This window comes from Apodemus sylvaticus, chromosome 7, assembly GCF_947179515.1.
Source record: "Apodemus sylvaticus chromosome 7, mApoSyl1.1, whole genome shotgun sequence".
NCBI classification, from domain to species: Eukaryota; Metazoa; Chordata; class Mammalia; order Rodentia; family Muridae; genus Apodemus; species Apodemus sylvaticus.
The window spans coordinates 89,276,712-89,303,657 of NC_067478.1; the positions used below are offsets into that span (position 1 = coordinate 89,276,712).

At 39.5% G+C, this 26,946-nt stretch overlaps 2 protein-coding genes across 2 annotated transcripts; one reads left to right on the forward strand and one right to left on the reverse strand.

Annotated features, from left to right (window-relative positions):
- On the reverse strand, positions 1 to 930 carry LOC127689746 (olfactory receptor 10G7). The gene has a single exon (XM_052189364.1). It carries the CDS (start codon positions 928 to 930, stop codon positions 1 to 3), a length of 930 nt encoding a protein of 309 aa, XP_052045324.1.
- Positions 931 to 17,089: 16,159 nt separating this feature from the next.
- On the forward strand, positions 17,090 to 18,070 carry LOC127689947 (putative olfactory receptor 10D4). The gene has a single exon (XM_052189519.1). It carries the CDS (start codon positions 17,090 to 17,092, stop codon positions 18,068 to 18,070), a length of 981 nt encoding a protein of 326 aa, XP_052045479.1.
- Positions 18,071 to 26,946: the final 8,876 nt, after the last annotated feature.

Sequence of the window (26,946 nt, forward strand, 5' to 3'; positions counted from 1 at the left end):
TTATCCTGAGTAAACAGATCCACATTTTATTTTCAACAGTGCTTTCTTCACCTCCTTGTTCCTCAGGGTGTACACAACAGGGTTGAGTAAGGGTGTCAACACAGTATAGAAAACAGCCACAACTCCATCCACAGCATCCCTGGAGCCTGGCCTCAGATAGATGAAGAGACCAGGACCAAAGAAACAGAGGACCACGATGCAGTGTGAGGCACATGTCTGGAAAGCTCTGTGTCTGCCCTCTGAAGTGCGGATCCTCAGGATGGAGCAGACGATGGAGGCATAGGACAGCGAAATCAGAAAAAAGCAGCCCGAAGCCACTACCCCGATGTTCACAAAGATGACCATCTCATTGGCTGAGGTGTCTGCACAGGCCAGCTTAAGGATGGGAGGTGCATCACAGAAATAATGCTGGATCTCATTGGGTCCACAGTATGGCAAGTGGAAGGTCAGTGTAGTCTGGACAGCAGAGTGCAGGGAACCAGTGAACCAGGTTCCTGCTGCCAAGAGGGCACACACTCTTCCTCTCATCATGGTGCTGTACCTGAGTGGGTAACTGATGGCCAGGTAGCGATCATAGGACATGACTGTGTAGAGGAAGCACTCAGTGCTACCTAGGAAGTGGAAGGAATAGAATTGTGCTACACAGCTGTGGAAGGAGATAGCTCTGCCCGCTGGCGACACCAAAGTCATCAGCATTTTGGGCACTGTGACTGTGGAGAACCACATGTCAATAAAGGAGAGGTTGCTGAGGAAGTAGTACATGGGTGTGTGGAGGCGAGAATCCACCCTGATCACCATCAGGATGAGAAGGTTTCCCAGCACAGTAAGAATATAAATCACAAGAAATATTCCAAAGAGCATGTTGTCCAGGACTGGTGCATGAGGAATACCTGAGAGGAAGAATGTGGTCACTATGCTCATGTTTGACATTTCTTCATATGGATTATGGCCATTGAATTTTCACTAATGGAGAACACAAAATAGCATTATTATATACATATATAGATGCTGCAGTTCAAATGAATGGTTTCTTTCTTATTCCATTTGTACCCCTGTTAGCCATAGGAAAAGAATGTTAAGTTTATATGAAATGATTGACTTTTAACAAGAGGAGGAAATCAAGTATTCATTGCTTTTTAGAATTAGAGAAAATATGTTCAAATAATAACTAGTGCTAATAACTTTCTCCCAGCACCAACCTCTATTCAAATAGCCTTCTCCCTTTTCTTTTATCATGTGCCTGCAAACACACACACACACACACACACACATTCATTTTTTTTTTACTTTGATTATTAAATAAACACAGATGATGAAGATTTCACAGTAACCTTCCTCCTGGATAGAAGCTGCTTTCTGGTCAGCAGTGGATACAAGGAAGACATGAGTGTGCAATATTATTATGTTGCTGAGTGCCTGTCTTTTTTCCTGTGTTCTGCCTTTCTGGTCATAGGAAGCACTGGAGATGACCAGAAGGATAGAGAGAGAGCACATCCACTTTATTTCTTTTTTATCACTCCAGGACTTTGAGCATGTCCTGGATCAAAATTGTGTTCCAGTTGTAAAGAGAACTAAACATCAACTCATCTTTGAGTATCAAGTCTGAAGGAAACATAGCAATACAAGTTGCTTTGAAATCTAAACATTCAAACTGTGTATATAGTCTAGAAATTATTTTTATCTGTTGGTGAGATGTCTGAGACAAGAATTAATTTTTTCAAAGAGCAGACAGGGTGTCTAGTAAATAATATACTTAAATGTAAATAGTAGTGAAAAGTAATAGAAGGTAAATGGAAATATGGCCAAAAATCTAGACTAAGCCAATTAAAAGGAGCATCACTTGCCTAGTGTTTAGGATGCCTCTGCACCATTTATCCTTGCCTCCCTATCAGAAGCAGCCTTTTCCTGTGTGGAAGGCAGGTGGAGTTGGGTTGAATGCTCAGAGATGAAATGCTGTTGTGTATAGAGAAAGTACATAATTGACTGATGCATTTTATAATAGACTTTTATTAAAACATACAGTATTAGTTATGTCAAAACTAAAGCAATGGAAACTGACTTAAAAACCAAAAAATAACCCTGAAGATTCTAGGAGTTCCACCTGAATATATTATAGAATTTCCAGTGTGACCAGCCAGGAATGAAGTACTGAGTTTACACAATTTTGGCTACTTACCGGTTATGGAGGTATGCTTTGGATTGCTAGGCAGACATTAAACTTTAAAGAACCTTTGTGTCCTTGATGAGCAGCAGCAGTTCTTCCCCTTCACGGTTAAAGACACAGAAGAAAAAATATAAAAGCAATAAATTTGTGAGCCAGAGCTTAGGATTGGGGTTGATAGCTCAAGAGATAAGAATTTGGCTGTAGATTCCACATTGGTAAGAATATTTCAACATTATTATGAACACTGAAGATTTTAGCCAAATCCACATGTACAAACCAGTTCTTCTTTGATGGACTATCATTTGTTTAACCTTTTTATTTGCCAAAATGTAGTGATTAACCATCAAAGTCTAGCTTCCAGACTTTTGCAGGGAATGATCAACACCCCTCTAGGATTTCTTCTCTGTTTTCAAAAGTGGGCTATCATGCCTTGGGGGAAATTCTCTGTAGAGACTCCCAGTTTCTCTGATGACTCTTTAACCTTTCTGTGCCCCAGGGACATTTGATCATAATCCCTCCTAGAGATTCATTTTATTAACTAAGCTCCTACTCTCCAGGGCATTGCAGGTTTATAAGCTTCTGTCCAGGAATGGATACTACCTCACATTTTCTGGCTCTGAGATTCCTCTGAGTCCTCTGCCTTTGTTCCTTCTTTAAATTTTAAATACATTTGCATTTTCTGGGAAGGTGTTTTGGTTGTTTCATTTTCACATGAATGAATGAAACTAAAGATATTTCCTTCTAGAAATATCAAGAAGATGTTTCCTTTGGGAATTAATATATGTCTTAGATATTGGGGAAAGAGTCCTCATAAAAATAAAAAGGAAGCCAAAGCCTGCACTTTGCTAAAAGTAATGCCAGAACCATTAGATGGGCAATATTCTTCTCTGTGGAACTGATTTGAATATTGGAAATCCCTTAAATGAACATTTCTGACAACCTATCATAACAATCAATTTTCTAACACTGGATGTACAACTAAAGTAACACATATTTGATCTATGTGAACCCATCACACTCTTTTAGAATGTTTATTTTAACAATTTCTGGTCATTTAGTTCTACTTAACTTATTTCATTGTCACTTTATGAAATGCACAATTTTGGGATCCTTGTCCTATGAGAAATGTATATCCTGGTCAGTATTGGTTTTCTATCAAGACATTAAAGATGGCATTGGATGACTTTAACATTTTTGTAATAAGAAAAGAATTATCCAATTTTTAGGCTCTTCTTCCTAATATGGTGAGAATCAAGAATTCTGGACTCTGGCAGGCAAGATGACTGATACTATGCTTACTGCATACCCTTACTGACCCAAGATGTATTCCAGTTGGACCTACATAAAGATGGAAAGAACTAACCTCTAGAACCATGACATATGCACATTATCACATGTGTCATACATACACAATAGCGATAATAATAACAATAAGTTAAAATTAAATATAACTCTTCACTTGTAGCCTTTATAGAAGATAATGTCCCATAGCTCCAACTATCCTTATGTGATGGTGTCCTCTTCTGATGCTCTGCAAATGCCCAGAGAAGGGCAGGACTCCATTTACATTTATTTAGCAACCATATTCATGCCTGGACTTGCTGTGCCAGTGTTATCCCTTGACCCATCATTCCTTTAAAACGGCAACTTTGCTCTTCAATGTTATTTGCACTTTCATGTTATTTTTGAGTCAACTTTTTTATGCGTAGTCATTTTTTATTGGATATTTTATTTATTTACGTTTCAAATGTTATCTCTTTCCCAGTTTCCTCACTCAGAAACCCCCTATCCCATCCCCTCTCCCCCTGCTTCAATTTCCTCACCCAGAAATCCCCTATCCCTTCCCCTCTCCTCCTGCTTCCCCTTACCCACCCACTCCAGCCTCCCTAACCTTACATTTCCCTACACTGGGGCACTGAGCCTTCCTAGGAACAAGGGCCTCTTCTTGCATTGATGCCTAACAAGGCCATCCTCTGCTACATATGCAGCTGGAGCCATGGGTCCCTCCATGTGAACTCCTTGGTTGGTGGTTTAGATCCTGGGAGCTCTGCTTGGTTGATATTGTTGTTCTTCCTGTGGGGTTACAAACCCCTTCAGCTCCTTCAGTCCTTTCCCTAACTCCTCCATTGGAGTCCCCATGCTCAGTACAATGGTTGGCTGTAAGCATCCAATTTCCACCTGAATGTCAAGGGCAGATCCGTCCCTGGTCCCCCTTTCCTCATTGGCTTTATTTTTGTTTGCATCCATTGCTTTGGATAGGAATCTTAGTCAGGAAGCAGTGACTCATGGATGTCCTTGCTTCTCTCCTCCAGGGCTGCCTGTGCCATGAGCATGAGCATGAGGCTCTGTGACAGAGTTCATCCTGCTGGGAATTTCTAACGGTGAAGGACTAGAGAGCATGCTCTTTGCCCTGTCCCCGGTTTTCTATGTCTTCGCCTTGCTGGGGAAACTGCTCATCTTTCTCACCATCCTGACTTCTCCCGACCTCCACACCTCCATGTATTTTTTTAAGGAAACTTGGAAGTGTTTGACATTGTTTTTCCTCAAGACGACGCTTCTCCTAATGAGGCAGAACCTGTACCACTTCTTACAGAGCTGCACTTTTTTATTTTTTTTTACCATGCTCATTTCCTTCAATGGTTTGTCTTTTTTCTTGACTGACTTTACAGAATTTATTCATATCCTCCAATTTTTTGTTTGTCTTTTCACCATGGATTTCTATATGGGATCCATTCATTTCCCTTTCATAGACCTCTATTATCTTTAAGGTCTTTTTTTATGTTTCATCTGTGTTGGACTATTCAGGGATTGCTCTAATAGGATAATAGGATAGCTGGGCTCTGTTTGTGATATGATATATTACCCTGAATCTTTATGCTGGTGTTTACGCATCTGGATTTGGGTGATTATAAGTCTAGGTGCTGATTTCTTGCTTTTTTTTTCTCTCTCTCTCTTGGATAGGTGATTTTTTTCTTTTGTTTTCTTTTTGTTTCTATTCCTCCCTGGGCTTCTGGCCTGTGGGGTTTGTTGTTGAGCAGGAGGTCTCCACTCAAGTTGGAGGCTGGACTCTGGTGACTACCATGATTTTCTGTAGAGCATGGGGTCTCTTCCTGAGATGGAGGCTTGAGTTCTAGTGGACTGTGTGGCCTTTGATGCAGCAGGAAATCTCCACCTGAGTTGGAAGCTGGTTGAGGGAGAAAATGAGGGGAGAAGGGTTTGGGGGTAGTGTTGGGGACCCCAGAAAGGTGGAAGAGGTGTGAGGGAGGACAGCCTATATGAAGTTCTGGTGGCTAGTATGGTCTCTGGTCCAGTAGGGAGTCTCCCCCAACTCACGAGAAGGATAGGGGATTGGACGCTGAATGGTTTCTATATACAGTGATGGCCTGTGACCATATTGTGGTTATTTGTTACCCTGTGTGATACATGGTCATCATGAGCCATACAGTGTGTACCTGATTCACGGTGGGCACTTGGCTGGGTGGTTTTGTATATAGGAGCATCCTCACATTTCTTCTCTGACATTTCTATGGTGTTGTCCCTGGCATGTACTGACACCTTTCTAGTAAGGACAGTTGTTTTACCATATCTCAAGATACATGAAAATTGGTATTGTCTTCAAACATAATACTATATAGCAGTTGAAGATAATTTATTTTAATGTTTTATTTATATCATACATGAATCTTGACAAAGTTATTCTAATTTCAAAGGCTATGTTGAAGTGGTACTACACTTCATTCACATACATGAATATCTAGAAGAGACATCTGTGCTGGCATTCAACAGGCATGTGCTATCTGGGGAAAGAGCAGGAGTTAGAAATGACTGTCAATGGTGTCAAGAGACTTGATGGTCTTATAAATATTCTGGGTATGAGCAATATTTTCAGGAAACTATAAATGTCCTAAATATAATTCAATTTTCCATGTTAAGTAGGTAAATTTTGTTGCTTATAAGTTTTTCTTTGAAAACAATGTTAACTATAAAAAGTAAGTGGGTCCTGTACTGGGAGCACATCATTATTGTTCTGGGGAGAGATGCATGAGAACAGGGGTATTTTTTCCTCTATTGAATACAATAAAATTTGCCTTTCCTCTACTCCATCCAGTTCCTCCTACTCCTTCCCTTCCATTTGGTTCCCAATCTCCTTCTGTTTCTCATTAGAAAAAAAATGGTTTCTAAGAGACAATAACAAAATAAACAAACAAAAAATACTAAGATAAGACAAAAACCATCACAAGGAAACTGGAAAAACAAATTGACAGAAGGAAAAGAGCCTAAGAGAAGGTGTAGGAATCAGATATCTACTCATCCACACACTCAGGAGTCCTGTAAAAATACTAACCTGAAAGCTGTAATATATATGCAGAGGACATTGTGCAGACCCATGTAGGCCTTGTGTTGGATGACTCATGAAAATTGTGCTAAGATGGTGAAGGAAAGTGTGTCAGAAAGTGAATATTTGAATGTAATAGCTCATTTCATCTTGCCTCAACTTTATATCTTCAAAGAAGCTTCCTAGGAATGGATTCAACATTTTATGAATACATAGAGTAAATTATGGGCATGTACATGAATTACACATAAGCCTTTATAAACAATGTGCCATGAGCCAACCTCATTCTGGCTGGCTGACAAATAAAACATTTACAGAGGAAATTTGCTTAATGCATGAAGGATTTGATACTGAGAAACAAAAACTGTAACCAATGATACATTCTCCAGCTGTTGTGTCACATTATTTAATGTCTCAGAGTTTTGCCAAGAACTCCAATTCAAGTAAATTATGAAGACAAAAGAGATAAACAGGCTAATTTCTGTTTGCATCCTTCCTATTCTCTCTCTCTCTCTCTCTCTCTCTCTCTCTCTCTCTCTCTCTCTCTCTCCCTCTCCCTTCTTCCCTCCCCCTCCCCCTCCCCCCCTCTCTCTCTGTATGTGTGTGTATTAGGGGTAGTAATTACTAGATCTGAATTAATACTTAGAATTATTTATGAGAAAATTTCAAAATATAATTTATAATAAGAGCAACTGAAAAAGAGGTGTTTATAAATTATATTGGTTTGGTGTTGACTTTTCCTAACTTAATGATGCTTTTTATAGTGACCCATAGGGAATAAATTGAGATAATTATGAGGAACTGGATAATTAATGACATACATATTCTTTTCTACAACCACTAATGTAAGTGTTTAATACTTAATACAACAGGCCAAAAATAATGCATTCCTGTCTAGATGTTGTTAATAATTTTGAAATCAGCAAATGGTTCTAAGTTTGTACCAAGAATCTTCTAGGGATATGGAAGTGAAATTACAGTGTTAGTATATGACTAGAAAATACAAATGGAAATTTTCCACCACCAAGGGCAAAACAAAATCCTTTTGAGACTTCTGTGTATAGAAGTCAGTTCAAAGAAGCTCATGTTTTATAAGTCCACATAAAATAATTCCTTGAAAATGCAAGTATGTAGACATTGAGAATGAATTGGTGATTCTCTGAAGCAGGTGGTGTGACAGATTGGAAATGGGAGTGAGGTTTGTCAGAGTGAAGGAAATATTTATCCAACTAGATTGCCTGGATTTGCAAGTATGCATTGTCTCTAAGTTCAGTGCTGTGAGTTCTATATTTTTCTTCTTTCCGTGTGTGTGTGTGTGTGTGTGTGTGTGTGTGTGTATGTGTGTTGTTCGTGTTTTCAGGTGGAGGCCCCATGTTGATATTGGGAATCTTTCATGATGTGTCTTCAACCATATTCATTGAGGCAAAGCCTCCCAATCAAACTCATAGTCTCTGATAATGCAAAGATATCTCCTAATTCTTATTTCTATGTTTAAAATGGTTAGATTTACATTTTTTTCATTTTCTATATTCGTTGTTTACATTCTGAATGTTTTCCCCTTTCCTGGTTCCCCCCTCCCCATCGGTCTCATAAGCCCTCTTCCCTCCGCCGATTTCCCAATCACCCCCTCCCATTTCCCTGTTTTTGTACTCCCCTACAAAGCTGGATCAACTCTTTTCAGAACCAGTGCCCTCTCTTTCCCTCTTCTTGGGTATCATTTGATATGCTAATTATTTCTTGAGAATTCAGAGCTTCTGGACTAATTAATATCCTCTTATCAGTGATTGCATTTCATGTGTATTCTTTTGTGATTGGGTTACCTCCCTTAGGATGATATTTTCCAGTTCCAACCATTTGCCTAAGAATTTCATGAATTTATTGTTTTTAATTGCTGAGTAGTATTCCATTGTGTAAATATGCCACATTTTCTGTATCCATTCCTCCATTGAGGGACATCTGGGTTCTTCCCAGCTTCTAGCTATTATAAGTAGGGCTACTATGAACATATTGAATCCTATGGGTATATGCCCAGGAGTGGTATTGTAGGGTCCTCCGGAAGTGTTATGGCCAGTTTTCTGAGGAACTGCCAGACTGATTTCCAGAGTGGTTGTACCAACTTGCATTTCTACCAGCAGTGGAGGAGTGTTGCTTTTTCTCCCCATCCTTGCCAACACCTGCTGTCTCCTGAGTTTTTAACCTTATCCATTCTGACTGGTGTAAGTTGAAATCTCAGGGTTGTTTTGATTTGCATTTCCCTAATGATTAATGATGTTGAACATTTTCTCAGTCATCACAAGTTCTTCAGGTGAAAATTCTTTGTTTAGTTCTGTACCCCATTTTTAATAGGGTTATTTGGTTCTCTGGGGTCTAACTTCTTGAGTTCTTTGTATATATTGGATATTAGTTGGATTTAGGGGTGGTGAAGATCCTTTCCCAATCTGTTAGTTGCTGTTTTGTCCTTTTGACAGTGTCCTTTGCCTTACAGAAACTTTGTAATTTGTCCCATTTGTCAATTCTTCATCTTAAAATGTAAGCTATTGGTGTTCTGTTCAGGAACTTTTCCCCTGTGTCCATGTCCTCAAGGGTCTTCCACGGTTTCTTTTCTATTAGTTTCAGGGTGTCTGGTTTTACGTGGAAGTCCTTGATCCACTTGGAGTTGAGCTTAGTACAAGGAGATAAGAATGGATCAATTTGCATTTTTCTGCATGCTGACCTCCAATTGAACCAGCACCATTTGTTGAAAAGGCTATATTTTTTCCACTGGATGTTTTCAGCTCCTTTGTCGAAGATCAAGTGACCATAGGTGTGTGGGTGCATTTCTGGGTCTTCAATCCTATTTCATTGATCCACTTACCTGTCATTGTACCAATACCATACAGTTTTTATCACTATTGCTCTGTAGTAATTGTTGTATGCTGTAGGTGCCTGCAGCTACTATGAACTGGGATGCTGGAACAGAAGCTGAGAGATGGATGGAGAAGGGGTGGAAAAGAAGGAGGCTAGGATGATTAGTTTACTGATCAAGGCCCCTACTTTAATATAGGTCAGACCTTTTAACAGTTTGAGCAAGCCCCCCCACCCCCAGACTGCTGGCTGAGATCTGGGAAAGTCTTCTGGTGATCCTAGGTTCTACTGCTCAGGCAGCTGGGTGGGTCACCTGCTTAACTCAGGAATTTGTAGACCTGGAGGTACAAAGAACTTAACCTTCACTCTGAGCTTCTCCGCCCTAGGTGGAGCAGGATCCTGACTAGTGCTCTACATAGGCTGTAAGAAGTTCACCTGGACCAATGTGAACTTCTTTGCACTCCACCCTAGGATAAAAATTCCTGCTGTAACCTAGTTCCCTATTATGCCCTAATGTCAGGTTCCTGCCCAAAGCCCTTGTCCTTGGCCACTGACAAGTTCCTACCATGTGGCATGACACCCCATTATGGCTCTGTACAAGTAGTGTTTGAGGTATGGGATACTGATTGCCCCAGAAGTTCTTTTACTGTTGAGAATAGTTTTAGCTATCCTGGGTATTTTTGTTATTCCTGATGAATTTGAGAATTGCTCTTTCTAACTCTATGAAGAACTGAGTTGGGATTTTGATGGAGATTGCATTGAATCTGTAGATTGCGTTTGGCAAGATGGTCATTTTAACCATATTAATCCTACCAATCCATGAGCATGGAAGATTTTTCCATTTTCTGAGGCCTTCTTAGATTTCCTTCTTCAGAGACCTGAAGTTCTTGTCGTATAGATCTTTCACTTGTTTGGTTAGAGTCACACTAAGATACTTGTTTGTGACTATTGTGAAGGTTGTAATTTCCCTAATTTCTTTCTCAGTCTGCTTATCCTTTGAGTATAGGAAGGCTACTGATTTGCTTGAGTTGATTTTGTAACCAGCCACTTTGCTGAAGTTGTTTATCAGCTGTAGGAGTTCTCTAGTGGAGTTTTTTTTTTGTGTGTGTGTGTCACTTAAGTATACTTTCATATCATCTGCAAATAGTGGCAGTTTGACTTCTTCCTTTCCAATTTATATCCCTCTGACCTCCTTATGTTGTCTAATTGCTCTAGCTAGGACTTCAAGAACTATATTGAAAAGATATGGAGAGAGGGGGCAGCCTTGTCTAGTCCCTGATTTTAGTGGGATTGCTTCAAGTTTCTCTCCATTTAGTTTGATGTTGGCTACTGGTTTGCTGTATATTGCTTTTACTGTGTTTAGGTATGGTCTTGAATTCCTGTTCTTTCCAAAACTTTTATCATGAAAGGATGCTGAATTTTGTCAAAAGCTTTTTCCACATCTAATGAAATGACCATGTGCTTTTTTTCTTTGAGTTTTTTTTTTTTTTTTTTTTTTTTTTTTTATTTTTTTTTTTTTTTTTTTTATGTAGTGGATTGCATTGATGGATTTCCTGGGATAAAGCCTACTTGATCATGGTGGATGATTGTTTTGATGTGTTCTTGGATTCGGTGGGCAAGAATTTTATTGATTATTTTTGCATCGATATTCATAAGGGAAATTGGTCTGACATTCTCTTTCTTTGTTGCATCTTTGTGTGGTTTTGTTATCAGTGTAATTGTGGCGTTGTAGAAGGAGTTGGGTAGTGCTCCTTCTGTTTCTATTTTGTGGAATAGTTTGAAGAGTATTGGTGTTAAGTCTTCTTTGAAGGTCTGATAGAATTCTGCACTAAAACCATCTGGTCCTGTGCTTTTTTTGGTTGGGAGACTTTCTATGACTCCTTCTATTTCTTTAGGGGTTATGGGACTGTTTAGATGATATATTTGATCCTGATTTAATTTTGGCATTTGGTATCTGTCTAAGAAATTGTCCATTCGCTCCAGATTCTCTAGTTGTGCTGAGTACAGGCTTTTGTAGTAGGATCTGATAATTTTTTGAATTTCCTCAGTTTCTGTTGTTATATCTCCCTTTTCATTTCTAATTTTGTTTATTTGGATACTGTCTCTGTACCCTTTGGTTAGTCTGGCTAAGGGTTTATCTATCTTGCTGATTTTCTCAAAGAACCAGCTCCTGGTTTTGTTGATTCTTTGTATGGGTCACTTTGTTTCTACTTGATTGATTTCAGCCCCGAGTTTTATGATTTCCTGTCTTCTTCTCCTCCTGGTTGAATTAGCTTCTTTCTGTTTCATAGCTTTCAGGTGTGTCATTAAGCTTCTAGTGTATGCTCTCTCCATTTTCTTTTTGGAGGCACTCAGTGCTATGAGTTTTCCTCTTAGCACTGCTTTCATTGTTTCCCATAGATTTGGGTATGTTGTGCCTTCATTTCGTTAAATTCTAAAAAGTCTTTGATTTCTTTATTTCTTCCTTGACCAAGGTATCATTGAGTAGAGAATTGTTCAGTTTCCTTTTTTTTTTTCCCGAGACAGGGTTTTTCTGTATAGTCCTGGCTGTCCTGGAACTCACTCTGTAGACCAGGCTGGCCTCGAACTCAGAAATCCACCTGCCTCTGCCTCCCAGAGTGCTGGGATTACAGGTGTGCGCCACCACTGCCCGGCTTAGTTTCCATGTGTATATGGGCTTTCTGTTCTTTTTGTTGCTATTGAAGACCACTTTTACTCCATAGTGATCTGATAGGAGGCATGGTATTAGTTTGATCTTCTTATATTTGTTGAAGTCTGTCTTGTGACCAATTATATGATCTATTTTTGAGAAGGTACCCTGAGGTGCTGAGAAAAAGGTATATTCTTTTTGGGGGGCATGAAATGTTCTATATATATTTGTTAACTCTAATTGGTCCAAAGTTTCCATTAGTTTCACTGTGTACCTGTTTAGTTTCTGTTTTCCTGATCAGTCCATTGAGAAGAGTGGGGTGCTGAAGTCACCCACAATGATTGTGTTAGGTGCAATGTGTGCTTTGAACTTTAGTAATGTTTCTTTTTTGAATAAGGGTACCCTTGAATTTTTAGCATAGATGTTCAGAATTGAGAATTCTTGGTGGATTTTTCCTTTGACCAGCAAGAAGTGTCCTTCTGTGTCTCTTTTGATGACTTTAGGTTGAAAGTCAATTTTATCTGATATTAGAATGGCTACTGTGGCTCATTTCCTGAGACCATTGGCTTATAAAATTGTATTTCAGCCTTTTACCCTAAGGTAGCTTTTGTCGTTGACACTGAGGTGTGTTTCCTGTTTACATATCCAGTCTGTTAGTCTACGTCTTTTTATTGGGGAATTGAGTCCATTGATGTTAAGACATATTAAGGAATAGTTATTATTGCTTCCTGTCTTTTTTTGATGTTAATTTTATATTTGAGTGGTTATCTTCTTTTGGGTTTGATGAAAGAAGGTTACTATCTTGCTTTTTCCAGGGTATCATTTCCCTCCTTGTATTGGTGTTTTTCCCCTATTATCCTTTTTAGGGCTGGGTTTGTGGAAAGATATTGTGTAAATTTGGTTTTGTCATGGAATATCTTGGTTTCTCCATCTATAGTGATTGAGAGTTTTGCTGGGTATAGTAGTCTTGGCTGGCATTTGTGTTCTCTTAGAGTCTGCATGAGATCTGCCCAGGATCTTTTAGCTTTCATGGTCTCTTGTGAGAAGTCTGGTGTAATTCTGATAGGTCTTTATTTGTTACTTGGCCTTTTTCTCTTACTGCCTTTAATATTCTTTCTTTCTTTCTTTTTTTTTTTTTTAGTACATTTGGGGTTTTGATTATTATGTTAGAGGAGGTGTATCTGTTCTGGTCCAGTCTGTTTGGAATTCTGTAGGCTACTTGTACATTCATGGGCATTTCTCTCTTTAGGTTAGGGAAGTTTTCTTCCATAATTTTGTTGAGGATATTTACTGGCTCTTTAAGTTGTAAATCTTCACTCTCATCTATGCCTATAATCCTTAGATTTGGTCCTCTCATTGTGTCCTGGATTTCCTGGATATTTTGGGTTACAAGCTTTTTGCATTTTGCATTTTCTTTGACTGTTGAGTCCATCCTTTCTATGATATCTTCGGCATCTGAGATTCTTTCTTCTCTCTCTTGCATTCTGTTGTTGATATTTACATCTATGGCCCCTGATTTCTTCCCAAGGTTTTCTATATCCAAAGTTGTCTCCCTTGTGATTTCTTACTTGTTTCTACTTCTGTTTTTAGCTTCTGGATAGTTTTTTTTTAAATTTTTTTATTGATATATTTTTTATTTACATTGCAAATGATTTCCCCTTTTCTGGGTCCCCACTCCCCGCAAGTCCCATAAGCTCTCTTCTGTCCCACTATTCTTCCATCCACCCCTTCCCACTTCCCTGTTCTGGCATTCCCCTATACTCTTGCACTGAGTCTTTCCAGAACCAGGGGCCACTCCTCCATTCTTTTTGGACATCATTTAATTTGTGGATTATGTCCTGGGTATTCAAAGTTTCTAGTCAAATATCCACTTATCAGTGAGTACATACCATGATTGATCTTTTGAGACTGGGTTACCTCACTTAGTATGATGTTCTCCAGCTCCATCCATTTGTCTAAGAATTTCATGAATTCATTGTTTCTAAAGGCTGAATAGTACTCCATTGTGTAAATATACCACATTTTTTGTATCCATTCCTCCGTTGAAGGACACCTAGGTTTTTTCCAGCTTCTGGCTACTACAAATAGGGCTTCTATGAACATACTGGAGCACGTGTCCTTATTGCATCCTGAAGAATCCTCTGGATATATGCCCAGTAGTGGTATAGCAGGGTCCTCAGGAAGTGACATGCCCAGTTTTCTGAGGAACCACCAGACTGATTTCCAAAATGGTTGCACCATCTTGCAATCCCACCAGCAGTGGAGGAATGTTCCTCTTTCTCCACATCCTCACCAACACCTGCTGTCTCCTGAGTTTTTGACCTTAGCCATTCTGACTGGTGTGAGGTGAAATTTCAGGGTTGTTTTGATTTGCATTTCCCTAATGATTAATGATGTTGAACATTTCTTAAGGTGTTTCTCAGCTCTCCGAAGTTCTTCATGTACAGCTCCTTTACTTGCTTGTTTGTGTTTTCCTGTAATTCTTTATGAGATTTTTGTGTTTCCTCTCTCATGACTTCTGCCTGCTGACCAAAGTTCTCCTGTATTTCTTTAAGTGATTTTTGCATTTCCTCCTTATTGGCTTCTATCTTTTGACCCATGTTCTCTCGAATTTCTTTAAATGATTTTTGTGTTTCCCTTGTAAGGGCTTCTATCTTTTGATCTGTTTTTTTTCCTGAATTTCTTTAAGAGATTTATTTATGTCATTCATGTGTTCCTCTAACAGCATCATGAGCAGTGATTTTAAATCCAAATCTTGTTTTTCTGGTGTGTTGGGGCATCCAGGACTTGCTGTTGTTGGAGAATTGGGTTCAGATGCTGCCCTATTGCCTTGATTTCTGTTAGTAATGTTCCTAAGTTTGCCTTTTGCCATCTAGTTCTCACTGGTGTTAGTTGGTCTTCTTGTTACTGGCTGGTGCTTCAACCTCCTGTGAGCCTGTAAGGCTATTTCCGCAACACTGGATAACTGGGTTTCCTCTGGCACAGACTGCTGATGTACTGCCTTCCTCTTGTGTGCAGTTGGAGCCCTGCTGTATCTTGCCTCAAGCAATGTTATACTTGGGTTGTCTCAGTAAACCTGGTGCTCCCAGTCTGCTCTGCAATGGAGTGAAGATGGTGGTGGGGAGTCACTCCAAATGCTGATCACTACTTAGGGCACAGGACCCACGACCAGCTGGCACACAGACAAACCGCTGATCTGCCCAGGTCCTGGGCGGATGCAGGTCCCCGGCGGTTTGCACCCCCAGAGATCTTAAACTCAGGATATCTCAGTACCTGGTGTTGCCCTTCTGCCCTGTCAGGGAGCGAAGATGGCGGAGGGGAGTCATCCCTGTGCTGATCCCCAAGTAGGGCACTGAACCCACGACAGGCTGGCACACAGATGAACTGCCTTTCTGCCCAGGTCCTGGGTGCAGGCAGACCCCTGGCGGTTTGCACCCCCAGAGATCTTAAACTCAGGATATCTCAGTACCTGGTGCTGCCTTTCTGTTCTGTGAGGCAGCAAGGATGGCAGCGGGGAGTCACTCCCTGTGCCAATCCCCATGTAGGGCACTGGACCCACGACAGGCTGGCACACAGACGAACCACCAATCTGCCCAGGTCCTGGGCACAGGTAGACCGCTGGTGGTTTGCGCCCCAGAAATCTTAAACTCAGAATATCTCAGAACCTGGTGCCGCCTTCTGCTCATCAGGCAGCGAAGATGGAGGTGGGGAGTCACTCCCTGTGCCAATCCCCATCTAGGGCATTGGACCCACAACAGGCTGGCACACAGACGAACTGCCGATCGCAGGCAGACCCCTGGTGGTTTGTGCCCCCAGAGATCTTAAACTCAGGATATCTCCTTACCTGGTGCTGCCTTTCTGCTCCACCAGGCAGTGAAGATGGCGGCGGGGAGTCACTCTAGATTTACATTATTATAAATTATGCTAGTAAAGCTTTTTGAAATACTTGTAATTATTTCTCCATAAATAGAGATTTTTTAAAAAGAGATATTATCATTAGAGATTCCACATATACAGAACATCTGCACATACATATACAAAAAAGATAAAATGGAGTTAGCTTCTAACAGGACAGTGATACCCATATTAGCCCCCACAGGCTAACAAATGAAAAATTCAGTGTCAGGAGTGTGTCTTTAATTTTTGGTAATCTTCTAAACTGTTCTTAAATAAGAGTTGTGCTAATTTATATTTTCTGCAATGCATAAAATTTCTGTTTTTCATATCTTTGCTAACACCTGTTATTCTTGGTCTATTTAATAATAGTCATTCTTAAGTGTAAAGTGTTGAATGGGTACTGAAGTACATGTAGATGAGTTCTGATGTGCTATTGATGGTGGATGGCTATAGATAATAATTCAGTGCAGAATTCAGTGCAGAATAATTCAGTGCACAATAAAAGAAGACTTGTGATTATTATATTAGATTATAGAGTCATAAAAAAGGGAATGGGAGTAGAATAAGGCAAGAGATGAAAGCCGATAATTACTCTCTTTGTTCCTTCATGTTTCTTTCATCTGGGGATGGAGCCATTGGGGACATTGTCTCCAAAGAACTCATATACATAAATACTCTGCAGCTTGAAAGTATTATAAAGTCAGACATTTGAGGCTATGTTAATAGCAAAATTGTGTATAATCAACAACTTGGATTCAAGAGGAGACGAGGCAGTGTCTTGCCTCCACACCATTCCATTTCATGCAGAATACAATTTTGGATTAGGAACATATGCTCTACCCTAAAGACATTAGGAAAAACATCTCTATGTGTTTTCAATTTGCTGGTATGTGTTTCTGTTTTATACACTTACATGCTTACATGATTTATGACAGTTTACTTGATGTTAGGCCAGATTGAATGAGACTAAACAGAACTGGTGACAAACACTGATTACTTTAAGACATTTGAAAATATGCAGATGAAGTATATCTTTATATAACTTAACACAAGAGGATGTTGGGGTCAAATGTGGCACATCACTTAACTGAATGTCAAAGGCAGATTCATGACTGGTCCCCTTTCCCTCATTGGCTTTATTTTGATTGTATCCATTGCTTTAGATAGGAATCCCTTGATGTCAAAGCAGTTACCATGGATGCCTTTGCTTCTCTTCTCCAGGGCTGCCTGTGCCATGAGCATGAGGAACTACACCTCTGTGACAGAGTTCATCCTGCTGGGAATTTCTAACAGTGAAGGACTAGAGGGCATGCTCTTTGCCTTATTCCTGGTCTTCTATGTCTTTGCCTTGCTGGGAAACCTGCTCATCTTCCTCACCATCCTGGCTTCTCCCAACCTCCACACTCCCATGTATTTCTTCCTGGGGAACCTGGCAGTGTTTGACATATTCTTCCCTTCTGTGAATTCCCCTAAGATGATGGATTATCTAGTGGGGCAGTGCCATACCATCTCATACCAGGGTTGTGTCTCCCAAGTCTTCTTCTATCACACTCTGGGTGGCACAGAATGTTTTCTGTATACAGTGATGGCTTATGACCGCTTTGTAGCTATCTGTTACCCTATGAGATACACAGTCATTATGAACCACAGGGTGTGTACCTGTCTCACAGTGGGCACTTGGCTGGGGGGCTTTGTCCATGGGAGCATCCTCACATTTCTTATCTTTAAGTTACCCTACTGTGGCCCAAATGAGGTGAACAGTTTCTTTTGTGATATTCCTGTGGTGCTGTCCCTGGCATGTGCAGACACCTCTCTAGCAAGAACCGTGAGTTTTACCAATGTTGGCGTTGTTGCGCTCACATGTTTTCTTCTCATTCTCACTTCTTACACTCGTATTGTGATCTCCATCCTGAAAATCCGTTCCTCAGAAGGCAGGCGCAGAGCCTTCTCCACCTGCAGTGCCCACCTGACATCTATCATCTTGGTCTATGGCCCTGTGATTCTTGTTTATCTCAGACCTGCTTCTAGTCCTTGGCTGGATTCTGTTGTCCAGGTGTTTAACAATGTTATCACCCCCTCTTTGAATCCTCTGATTTACACTCTGAGGAACAAGGACGTGAAATTAGCCCTGAAGAAGGTGCTATCTCAAGGGGCCCAGCCTTTAGGGTATAAGGAATAGGAGAAATTCTTATCTGAGGATTTTTGTAGCTACTTCAGGCCCACTGTGTATATATGTCTTCCTTCAGAAGAGTCTTAACAGTTATGTCATTGAATTTGTGTACATGGACTGAATTTCAGATTTATATCTTTGGCAATGCTCTCTAGATTGTGCCTTAAGTTTCTCCATTTTTCATTTGCTAAAGTGATGTATCTTTTCTGTTCTATGTACTCTGTGCCTGTTGAAGCATTTCAGTAGCTTTTCATGAAACTGTTTCTCCTTCATGTATTGCATGGAGCTTATACATTATATGTTTTCTTTCTTTCTAGCTGTATTCTCTCCTTACCTCTGCATGCATAAAAACTGTGATTTGTACATTTTTTTTCCTCTCAAGAGAAAGTGACCATTGAACTGTTTTAAAATAGCAGAATGGAGACTATAAATTCAGAAAGTGCTTTTGAGCCAGAATTTTCTACACATTACCGACATTATTTGTCTTGGAAACTGCAACTGCAGTCTAGTAGCAGACATTTATTTATTTATTAGTTTTTATTTTCAAATGTCAACAGTTTATTTAAACCAGATGAAAGACATTTGTTCTAGATCACTCTAAACAGTAAATTTTAGAATAAAAAGGAAGGAATGGCATGCATATATTTTTCCTTCTGTTTTTATTTTCTATTCAGAAACTTCAAGATTTTCCAGAAAGGTCTAGGTACAAAATTTCAAGCAAGATGTTGCAATTTCTTTTTATTTTATTGGATATTTTATTTATTTACATTTCAGATGCTATTTCCTTTCCCAGTTTATCCTCCAGAAACCCCCATCCCATCTCCCTAAACCTGCTTCTATGAGGGTGGTCACACACCCACTCACCTACTCCCTCCTCCCCTCCCTGGCATTCCCCTACACTGAGGTATCGAACCTTCGCAGGCCCAAGGGCCTCTCCTCCTACTGATGTCAGAAAAGGCCATACTTTGCTAACATATGTGGCTGGATCCATGGATACCTTCATGTGTACCTCTTTGGTTGGTGGTTAAGTTCCTGGCAGCTCTAGGGGTCAGGGTCTGGTTGGTTGATATTGTTGTTCTTCCTATGGGGTTGCAAAACCCTTCAGCTCCTTCAGTCCTTTCTCTAACTCTCTTCCATTGGAGATCCTGTGCTCAATTCAAAGGTTGGCTGCAAGTGTCGGCCTCTGTATTTGTCAGGCTCTGGCAGAATCTCTCAGGAGACAGCTATATCAGGCTCCTGTCAGCAAGCACTTCTTGGCATCAGCAATAGTGTCTGGGTTTGGTGTCTGTATGTGGAATGGATCCTCAGGTCGGGCAGTCTCTGGATGGCCTTTGCTTCAGTCTTTGCTCCACACTTTAGACAGGAGCAATATTGGGTTAAAAATTTAGAGATGAGTGGGTGGCCCCTTGCCCCTACCAGGGCCCTTGCCTAACCTCTGGATATGGTCTGTACAGGTTCTCCCTCCCCTTTTTTGGGCATTTCAGCTAATCTCATCGCTTTTGGGTCCTGGGAGTCTCTAGCATCTGTGACTTGCTGGAGTCCCAGTTTCCCATCCTCCATTGCTACACACCTCTCTTCAAATTCCCGACCCTCTGTATATCATGCCCATCTCTTCCTATACCTGTCCTCCTTCTATTTTCCCCCTCCCCCTCCTCTCTTCCACCCAAGTCCTTCCTACCTTCTACCTCCCATGAATATTTTGTTCTCCCTTCTAAGAAAGACTGAAGCATCCCCACTTTGGTCTTCCTTCTTGAGCTTCATATGGTTTGTGAAATATGTCTTTGGTATTCTGAGCTTTGGGGCTAATATCCTCTTATCAGTGCGTACATACCATGTATGTTCTTTTGTTACTGGTTACCTCAGGGTGATATTTTCTAATTCTATCCATTTGCCTAAGAATTTCATGAAGTCATTGTTTTTAATAGCTGAGTGTACTCTATTGTGTAAATGTACCAGATTTTCTGTATCCATTCCTCTGTTGAAGGACATCTGGGTTTTTCCATCTTCTGGCTGTTATAAATAAGGCTGCTATGAACATAGCGGAGCATGGGGGTTGCTTTATCATTTGGAGTTTATATTATTTAATTTTAAAACTATAGGTCTTATACTAAGATCCATCTACTAAAAAACTTAGAATAGCAATTAATTTGTTTGTGACAGTGTTTGAAGTACTTTTCATTTTTGACTAAGTCAATCATGGTGTCCTAAGACACAGCTTCTATGTACATTTATTTTACAGTGGGAAAAAGTGTGGATATGGAAATATTCACTGTTGGGACCTAAAACTCAACCCTTATCATTCCTATGTAATCCAGTTGCATTAGGAGAACTGTAGGACTGTCAATTTTGCATAATGACAACTTGGGTGGAGGTTTTCTATGAATCTTTTCCATGTATCATTTATTATTCTCATCACTTTCATTTAGTATCTAGTGTAATCATCGCTGTTTCTCCTTTTGACCAGAAAACTAAGCACAGGGTTGGTGGTGTAGTGATGACACCTTGGAGAGTAGGACTGGGCAGGATTCTTGGGAATGTCTATAGATTATAACAGTCTTAAGACAACAGTGATTTCAGGTTGTTCCCATTCTGAAGTAATATTCATTCATTCAATCGAATGCAAATTTATGTGCTAAACTAAAACCTCCACTTTACTGGTTTAATGAAGAACTAGATAGCATGTTCACTAAATGACTCATAAAAATTAAACAGAAATTTATTTAGAAAAACAAGATCTTACTCTTCATTAGACATCTAAAGCAAGTGTAACCCACCTTGTTTATACCACTACATTGCCTGTGGTGGCTAGCTTAATGTCCATTATTTGGAAGGTCTTGGGTTCTGTACTTTATCTACAATGTGATATTTGATACTTATTTTACTCCAGCAATTTGCTATAAGATGTTGGCAGTTTAGAACACAATTCATTATTTTAGATTGTCAAAGGTGGTCAGGAGCATTGGGGATGGCTTAGATAGGGTTCTTGGCCTAGGATCCAATAGGATACTGCTGTCACATTTACCAACTGGTGGCAGACTTCTGATGGACTTTCATTTGCATAGCAGCTCAGTGCAGGCCTATTGTCAGAAGGCCTCCACCCTCCCCTCACCACATGCGCATTTCCATTTACCCACCTCCCTTATTCACATTCACATTCACATCCTGCAAGTTGCTTGCAGGACAGAAAATGCCCAAGGATAGTCTAAGCAGAAGCCTCTGTTACCTTGTCTTCAGGATCAAATACAGACACTCTATAATTCATACTCATGTCGAGAAAAACTAGGCTCCATATGATGAAGGGATGTCCAAAAATGTAGCCACATCTTTAACGTGTAGTCACAGATCTATTTATATAAATGCTTCCCTATTGGAAATCTTTCTGTTTAGGATTGTTTGCTAGGTTAGCACATTTTTTTTTTATGAATTTCTTGGTTTATAAGTTTCACTTATCTTCATCACATGCTTGCAATTTCAAAACATAGGTAGTATAGGCAGAAAGATAAGTCATTCCATTCATCCCTATTTTGTTTGCCTATTTCCTGCCTTCTATTCACTCTTCTTGGGTGAGTTTGCTTCTTTTTGTTCTAGAGCTCTCAGGTATGCTGTTAAGTTGCTAGTGTTAGATCTCTCCAGTTTCTTTGCCAGGGCACTTAGTGCTATGAATTATCCTTTTAGCACTGTTTTCATTGTGTCCCATAAGTTTGGGTATGTTTTGTCAACATTTTCATTAAATTCCAGGAAGTCTTTAATTTCTTTCTTCTCTAACCAAGTTATCATTGAGTAGAGAGTTGTTCAGGTTCCACATGCATGTGGACTTTCTGTTGTTTTTGCTGTTATTGAAGACCAGCCTTTGGCCATGTTGATCTGATAGGATGCATGAGATTATTTCAATCTTCATGTATTGGTTGCGGGTTGTTTTGTGAACAATAATATGTTCAATTTTGAAGAAGGCACCATGAAGTACTGAGAAAAAGGTGTATTCTTTTGTTTGTTCTGTAGATATCTGCTAAATCCATGTGGTTCATAACCTCTAAAAAACCACTATGTATTTAGTTTCTATTTCAACAACCTGTCCATTGGTAAGAGTGGGGTGTTGAAGTCTCCCACTATTATTGTGTGGGGTTCAATGTGTGTTTTACGCTTTAGTAAAGTTTCTTTTATGAATGTGGGTACTCTTGCACTTGGAGCATAGACCTTTACGATTGGGATTTTTTTCTTGGTAGATTTTCCGTTCAATGAATATGAAGTGTCCTGCCTCATCATGCTTGACAACTTTTGGTTGAAAGTCTATTTTCTTGGATATTAGGATGGCAACTCCAGCTTGCTTCATGGTATCATTTTCTTGGAAGACCTTTTTCAATCCTTTTACTCTGAGATAGTGCCTGTCTTTGTTATTGAAGTATGTTTCTTGTATGTACCAAAATGCTGTATCTTGTTTGTGTATCCAGTCTGTTAGCTTATATCTTTTTACAGGTGAGTTGAGTCCATTAATATTGAGAGATAATAATGACAGATAACTGTTGGTTCCTGATATGTTTGGTTTTGTAGATAGCTTTATGTGCTTGTGGTTCTCTCCTTTGGGTTTGTTGTGAGATGTTTCATCTTGCTTTTTCTTTGGTGTAGGTACTTCCCTTGTGTTGGAGTTTTCCTTCTAGGATTCTCTGTAGGGCTGGATTGGTAAATATATACTGTTTGAATTTGGTTTTGTCCTGGAATATTTTATTTTCTCCATCTATGTTGATTGAGAGTTTTACTGGGTATAGTAGCCTGGGCTGGCATTTGTGTTCTCTTAGAGTCTGCATGGCCTCTGACCAGGCTTTTAGGGCTTTCATAGTCCCTATTGAGAAGTCTGGTGCAATTCTGATAGTTCTACTTTTGTATGTTACTTGGCCCGTTTCCCTTGCAGTTTTTAATTCTTTCTTTGTTCTGTGTGTTTAGTGTTTTGATTATTATGTGACAAAAGGATTTTCTTTTCTGGTCCCATTTATTTAGTGTTCTATAGGCTTCTTGTGTCTTCATGGCCATCTCTTTTTTTAGATTGTGGAAGTTTTCTTCTAAGGTTTTGTTGAAGACAGTTTCAGATCCTTTGATCTGGGAATCTTCATTCTCCTCTATTCCGATTGTTCTTAGATTTGGTCTTTTCATTGTATCCTGAATTTCCTGGGGACTTTGGGTTAGCAGTTTTTTGTTTTAAATTCTTTGACAGTTGTGTCAATCTCTTCTATGGTATCTTGCACACCTGAGACTCTCTTCTATCCCTTGTATTCTGTTGGTGATATATCTGTAATTCCTGATCTCTTTCCTAGGTTTTCCATTTCCAGGTTTCCCTCCATTTGTGATTTTTTTATTGTTTCTACTTCCAATTATAGGTCTTGGACTGCTTTATTCAATTCCTTTACCTGTTTGATTATGTATTCCTGTATTTCTTTATGGGATTTATTTGTTTCCTTTTTAAAGGCTTCTACCTGTTTACTTGAGTTTTGCTGTAAATTCTTCAGTGAGTTATTTATATTCTCCTTAAAGGACTCTATTATCTCCATGAGATAGGATTTTAGGTCAACTTCCTAATTTTCAGATATCTTGGTTCACTCAGGGCTTGCTGTGGTGGAAGAACTGGATTCTGATGATGCCCACATATATTGGATTCTATTGCTTATGATTTTGTGGTTGCCTCTTGCCATCTCGTTATCTCTGGTGTTTGCTGGTCTGGGTGACTCTGTCTGGAGTCTGCCTCTTTTGGGTTGCTTCAGGTCTCCTGGTAGGCCTGTGGCCCTGGCAGTAGCAGACCACCTGTGGGGCCTTCCAAATGTTGGCTCTTCAGAGGGCCAGAGAAGCTGCTTATCTGTTCCCCTGGCTGCAGTAGATCTCCTGGGAGGCCTTCAGACTGTTAGTTCTTCAGAGGAGTTGTTAAGCCCTGTGTGAAGATGTTCTCCAGGGGAGCCTACGGACTATGTTTTCTGTTTCCCTGTGTGCAGCAGAACTCTCAGAAGGCTTTTAATCTGTTGGGTCAGTTGCTCTGCTTGCCACAGGGCTCCAGGGTCTTCAGACTGTGGTATCTGTTGCGCAGTTGCCCTGTGTACAGAGGAACTTGTAGGATGCTGTCAACTGTGGTGTCTTCAGGGGAGCAGACAAGTTGGCAATCAGTTGCTCAGTTACCCTGTGTAAAGGAGATCTCCTAGGATGCCTTCAGGCTCTGATACCAGTAGGGGATCTCCTGGGATGCCAGTTGCCCTGTGTGTAGCAGATGTTCTGGGATGTCTCAGGCTGTGGTGTTAGTTGCCCAAATGCTGTGAGTGCAGCAGATCTTCGGGAATGGTTCAGGATATGGTGTCTTCAGGGAAGCAGACTAGCTATCAGCCTGCCCCAGCAGAAAGGACCAGGCAGAGAGGAGTGGTATTCGGCAGGCGGGTGTTTTGGGAGGTGATAGGTCCTGAGTCCACTCGGCTCCCAGGAGCTGCTCTGGGACTTTCGGAGGGTTCTTACCAAGGGCTCTGAGTGCAACAGATCTTATGAGATGGCTCAGGATATGGTGTCTTCAGGGAAGCAGACTACCTTGCAGTCTGCCCTAGCAGAAAGGACCGGGCAGAATGGCTAAATCCAGTTCTATGAGCAAGAATTAAACTATCTCTAATTCAGCTATTTTAATTTTAGTCATTTTCCTTGTGTTGAGCAACATCAAGTATATAGAAAACTGCACTTAGATATAAACACATGATATGAACTTTTTTTTCATTTGATAAATCAAATGTTTACAGTGCCACCATTCACATTCACATTCAAATACATCCTTTCCAGCTGTATCTGACTGCTTTCAGCTCTCATAATGCATAATTCTCCCATTCACTGTCTTATATTTAGTTTATTTATTCAATGTATCTATTTGCTTGACATTACTTCTGTCTTTTTTCTACAAAGAAAATAATAAAAAATAATTTATATAATAAAAACAGTATTTTTAACTCTAGGTAACTAACAATATTAAAATGCTTTGATTTCAATATATTATGAAACTTTTAATATTATAAATATATTCATATATAGTACTGGTCTAATTTTCTGTACTAGGCATTGGTGCTAACACAGTAATTGTCTTTTAGATTGTAGTACATTAATTTTATAGGATTTCTACACTGGCAAGCTCATCTTTAATACAGTCTTAAAAGTAGACAACTTATAGAAAATGAAAGACTTTACATATATATGCATGCATATGTATCCATTTATCTGTTTTTTCTTTATTTGTTTGCTTTGGCAAAATTGTAAACATGTTTAAAACAAAACAAAATGTAGTATTCAGAAAGTGAGATAGTTGAGTGGAGTGCCTATGTGTAGATCAATTAATTTTGAAAATACTTTGAAAAAATGTGAATTAAAATTAGGTTAAGCAAAACAAAAAAGCTATACATGTATGCAGTATGACTAATAATATTTAAGACTACATCAGAACAGTGGTGGTATGATTGGGAAAATGAACCCAGAGTCTCAAAATTTATAAGGAAGAAAAAATAAATTTTCCCTTGATTTTTATATATTTACAAATAAGTTACAAATATCATATTATTTCCACATGAGTATAGTAATGATGGAGAGGCTAGGAAAGGGTGAAAGGTGTAAGAAAACAAAAGAGCCTTTAATTATTCCCTGTGATTATTCATTCATCTTGGGTCTTCAGTTTGGGTCACTGGGGATATTGTCTCAAAAGTAACTAGTTCCATGAACACTTTCTGATTTAGAAACATTATAAATTCATTACTTCAATGTCAGATTAACAGCAGAACTGAGCATCAAATCTATATCGTAGATTCAAGAAGAGAAGGTGAAACATCTTGTCTCTGTGCTAGGATATTTTCAGCACAATAGATTCTTGTTTTAAGAACACATTCTCTTCGACTAGAAACTTTAAGATCATCTTTCTGCCCACATTAGATTTGTTTCCTGACTGCTGGTATGTGTGTAATGCTTTTGTTGCTTCTGTTTACTTATGGACTTGCATTTTTCTCTTCTATTCCTGTGTGTTGAACAGATTATTTTGTAAATCAAGAGGGAGAGAATCAGAATCATAGCATACAGGGAAACTTTTTTTTTTTTTTTTTTTTTAATGAGACGACTGTGTTGCTGAGGTTGGCCTCTAAATTCTGAGGTTATACAATCTTCCTACTTCAACCACTTAGTGCTAACGCTGGTGCACATTACAAGTATCTCTATTTGTTGATCTATTATTAAGACAACAATGAGAAGACAATGAATGGGAGAAATATGGATTTTGTGAATGTTCCTGAGTATGCCCATGAGTATGTGTGTGTGTGTGTGTGTTTGTCAAAATGACTTGAGGGGAAATAGGTAGCATCTGGGAAATGGGCTCTATTTTTCACTTATCATAAAAATTAGGAATTAATCTCTGTATCATCCTATCCATATTGCTACCCTTACTCACCTTATCTATGAGTACCTCTTCTAATGAGTGTATATTTATTTAGCCACATGATATTTTATGACTGATAACTAAATATAACTGAATATAGTGGATGTAAAATTACAGTATTAACACAAATGTTAAATTTGCTGTTTGTTAAAACAATGATCAATTTTACATTCTTGTCAGAAGAATTATTCCCCTTTCTGTCTTTCTGAGAAGTGACTATGAAGGTTCTAACTTGAGATCCTGTTTGGTGGGAAGTTGAAGACTCTGTGGTTAGGTGAGACAAAGTTCCAGATAACTTTCTTGATATCAGATCCTTTCTTAGGTCACTCATAGATGAAGTATGATATTGAGATCTGTCTGCAAACATCAGCGAGAAGGATTCTGAATGTGTGTGTAAGACAGCTGTGAACTCTGCACTTTGGGGCAGGTGAGGGCAACTGTGCTTCTTTGCTGTGTAGTTCTG

Coding starts and splice junctions, on each gene's coding strand:
- LOC127689746 (XM_052189364.1), bottom strand. CDS start 930: ATGTCAAACATGAGCATAGTGACCACATTCTTCCTCTCAGGTATTCCT.
- LOC127689947 (XM_052189519.1), top strand. CDS start 17,090: ATGCCTTTGCTTCTCTTCTCCAGGGCTGCCTGTGCCATGAGCATGAGG.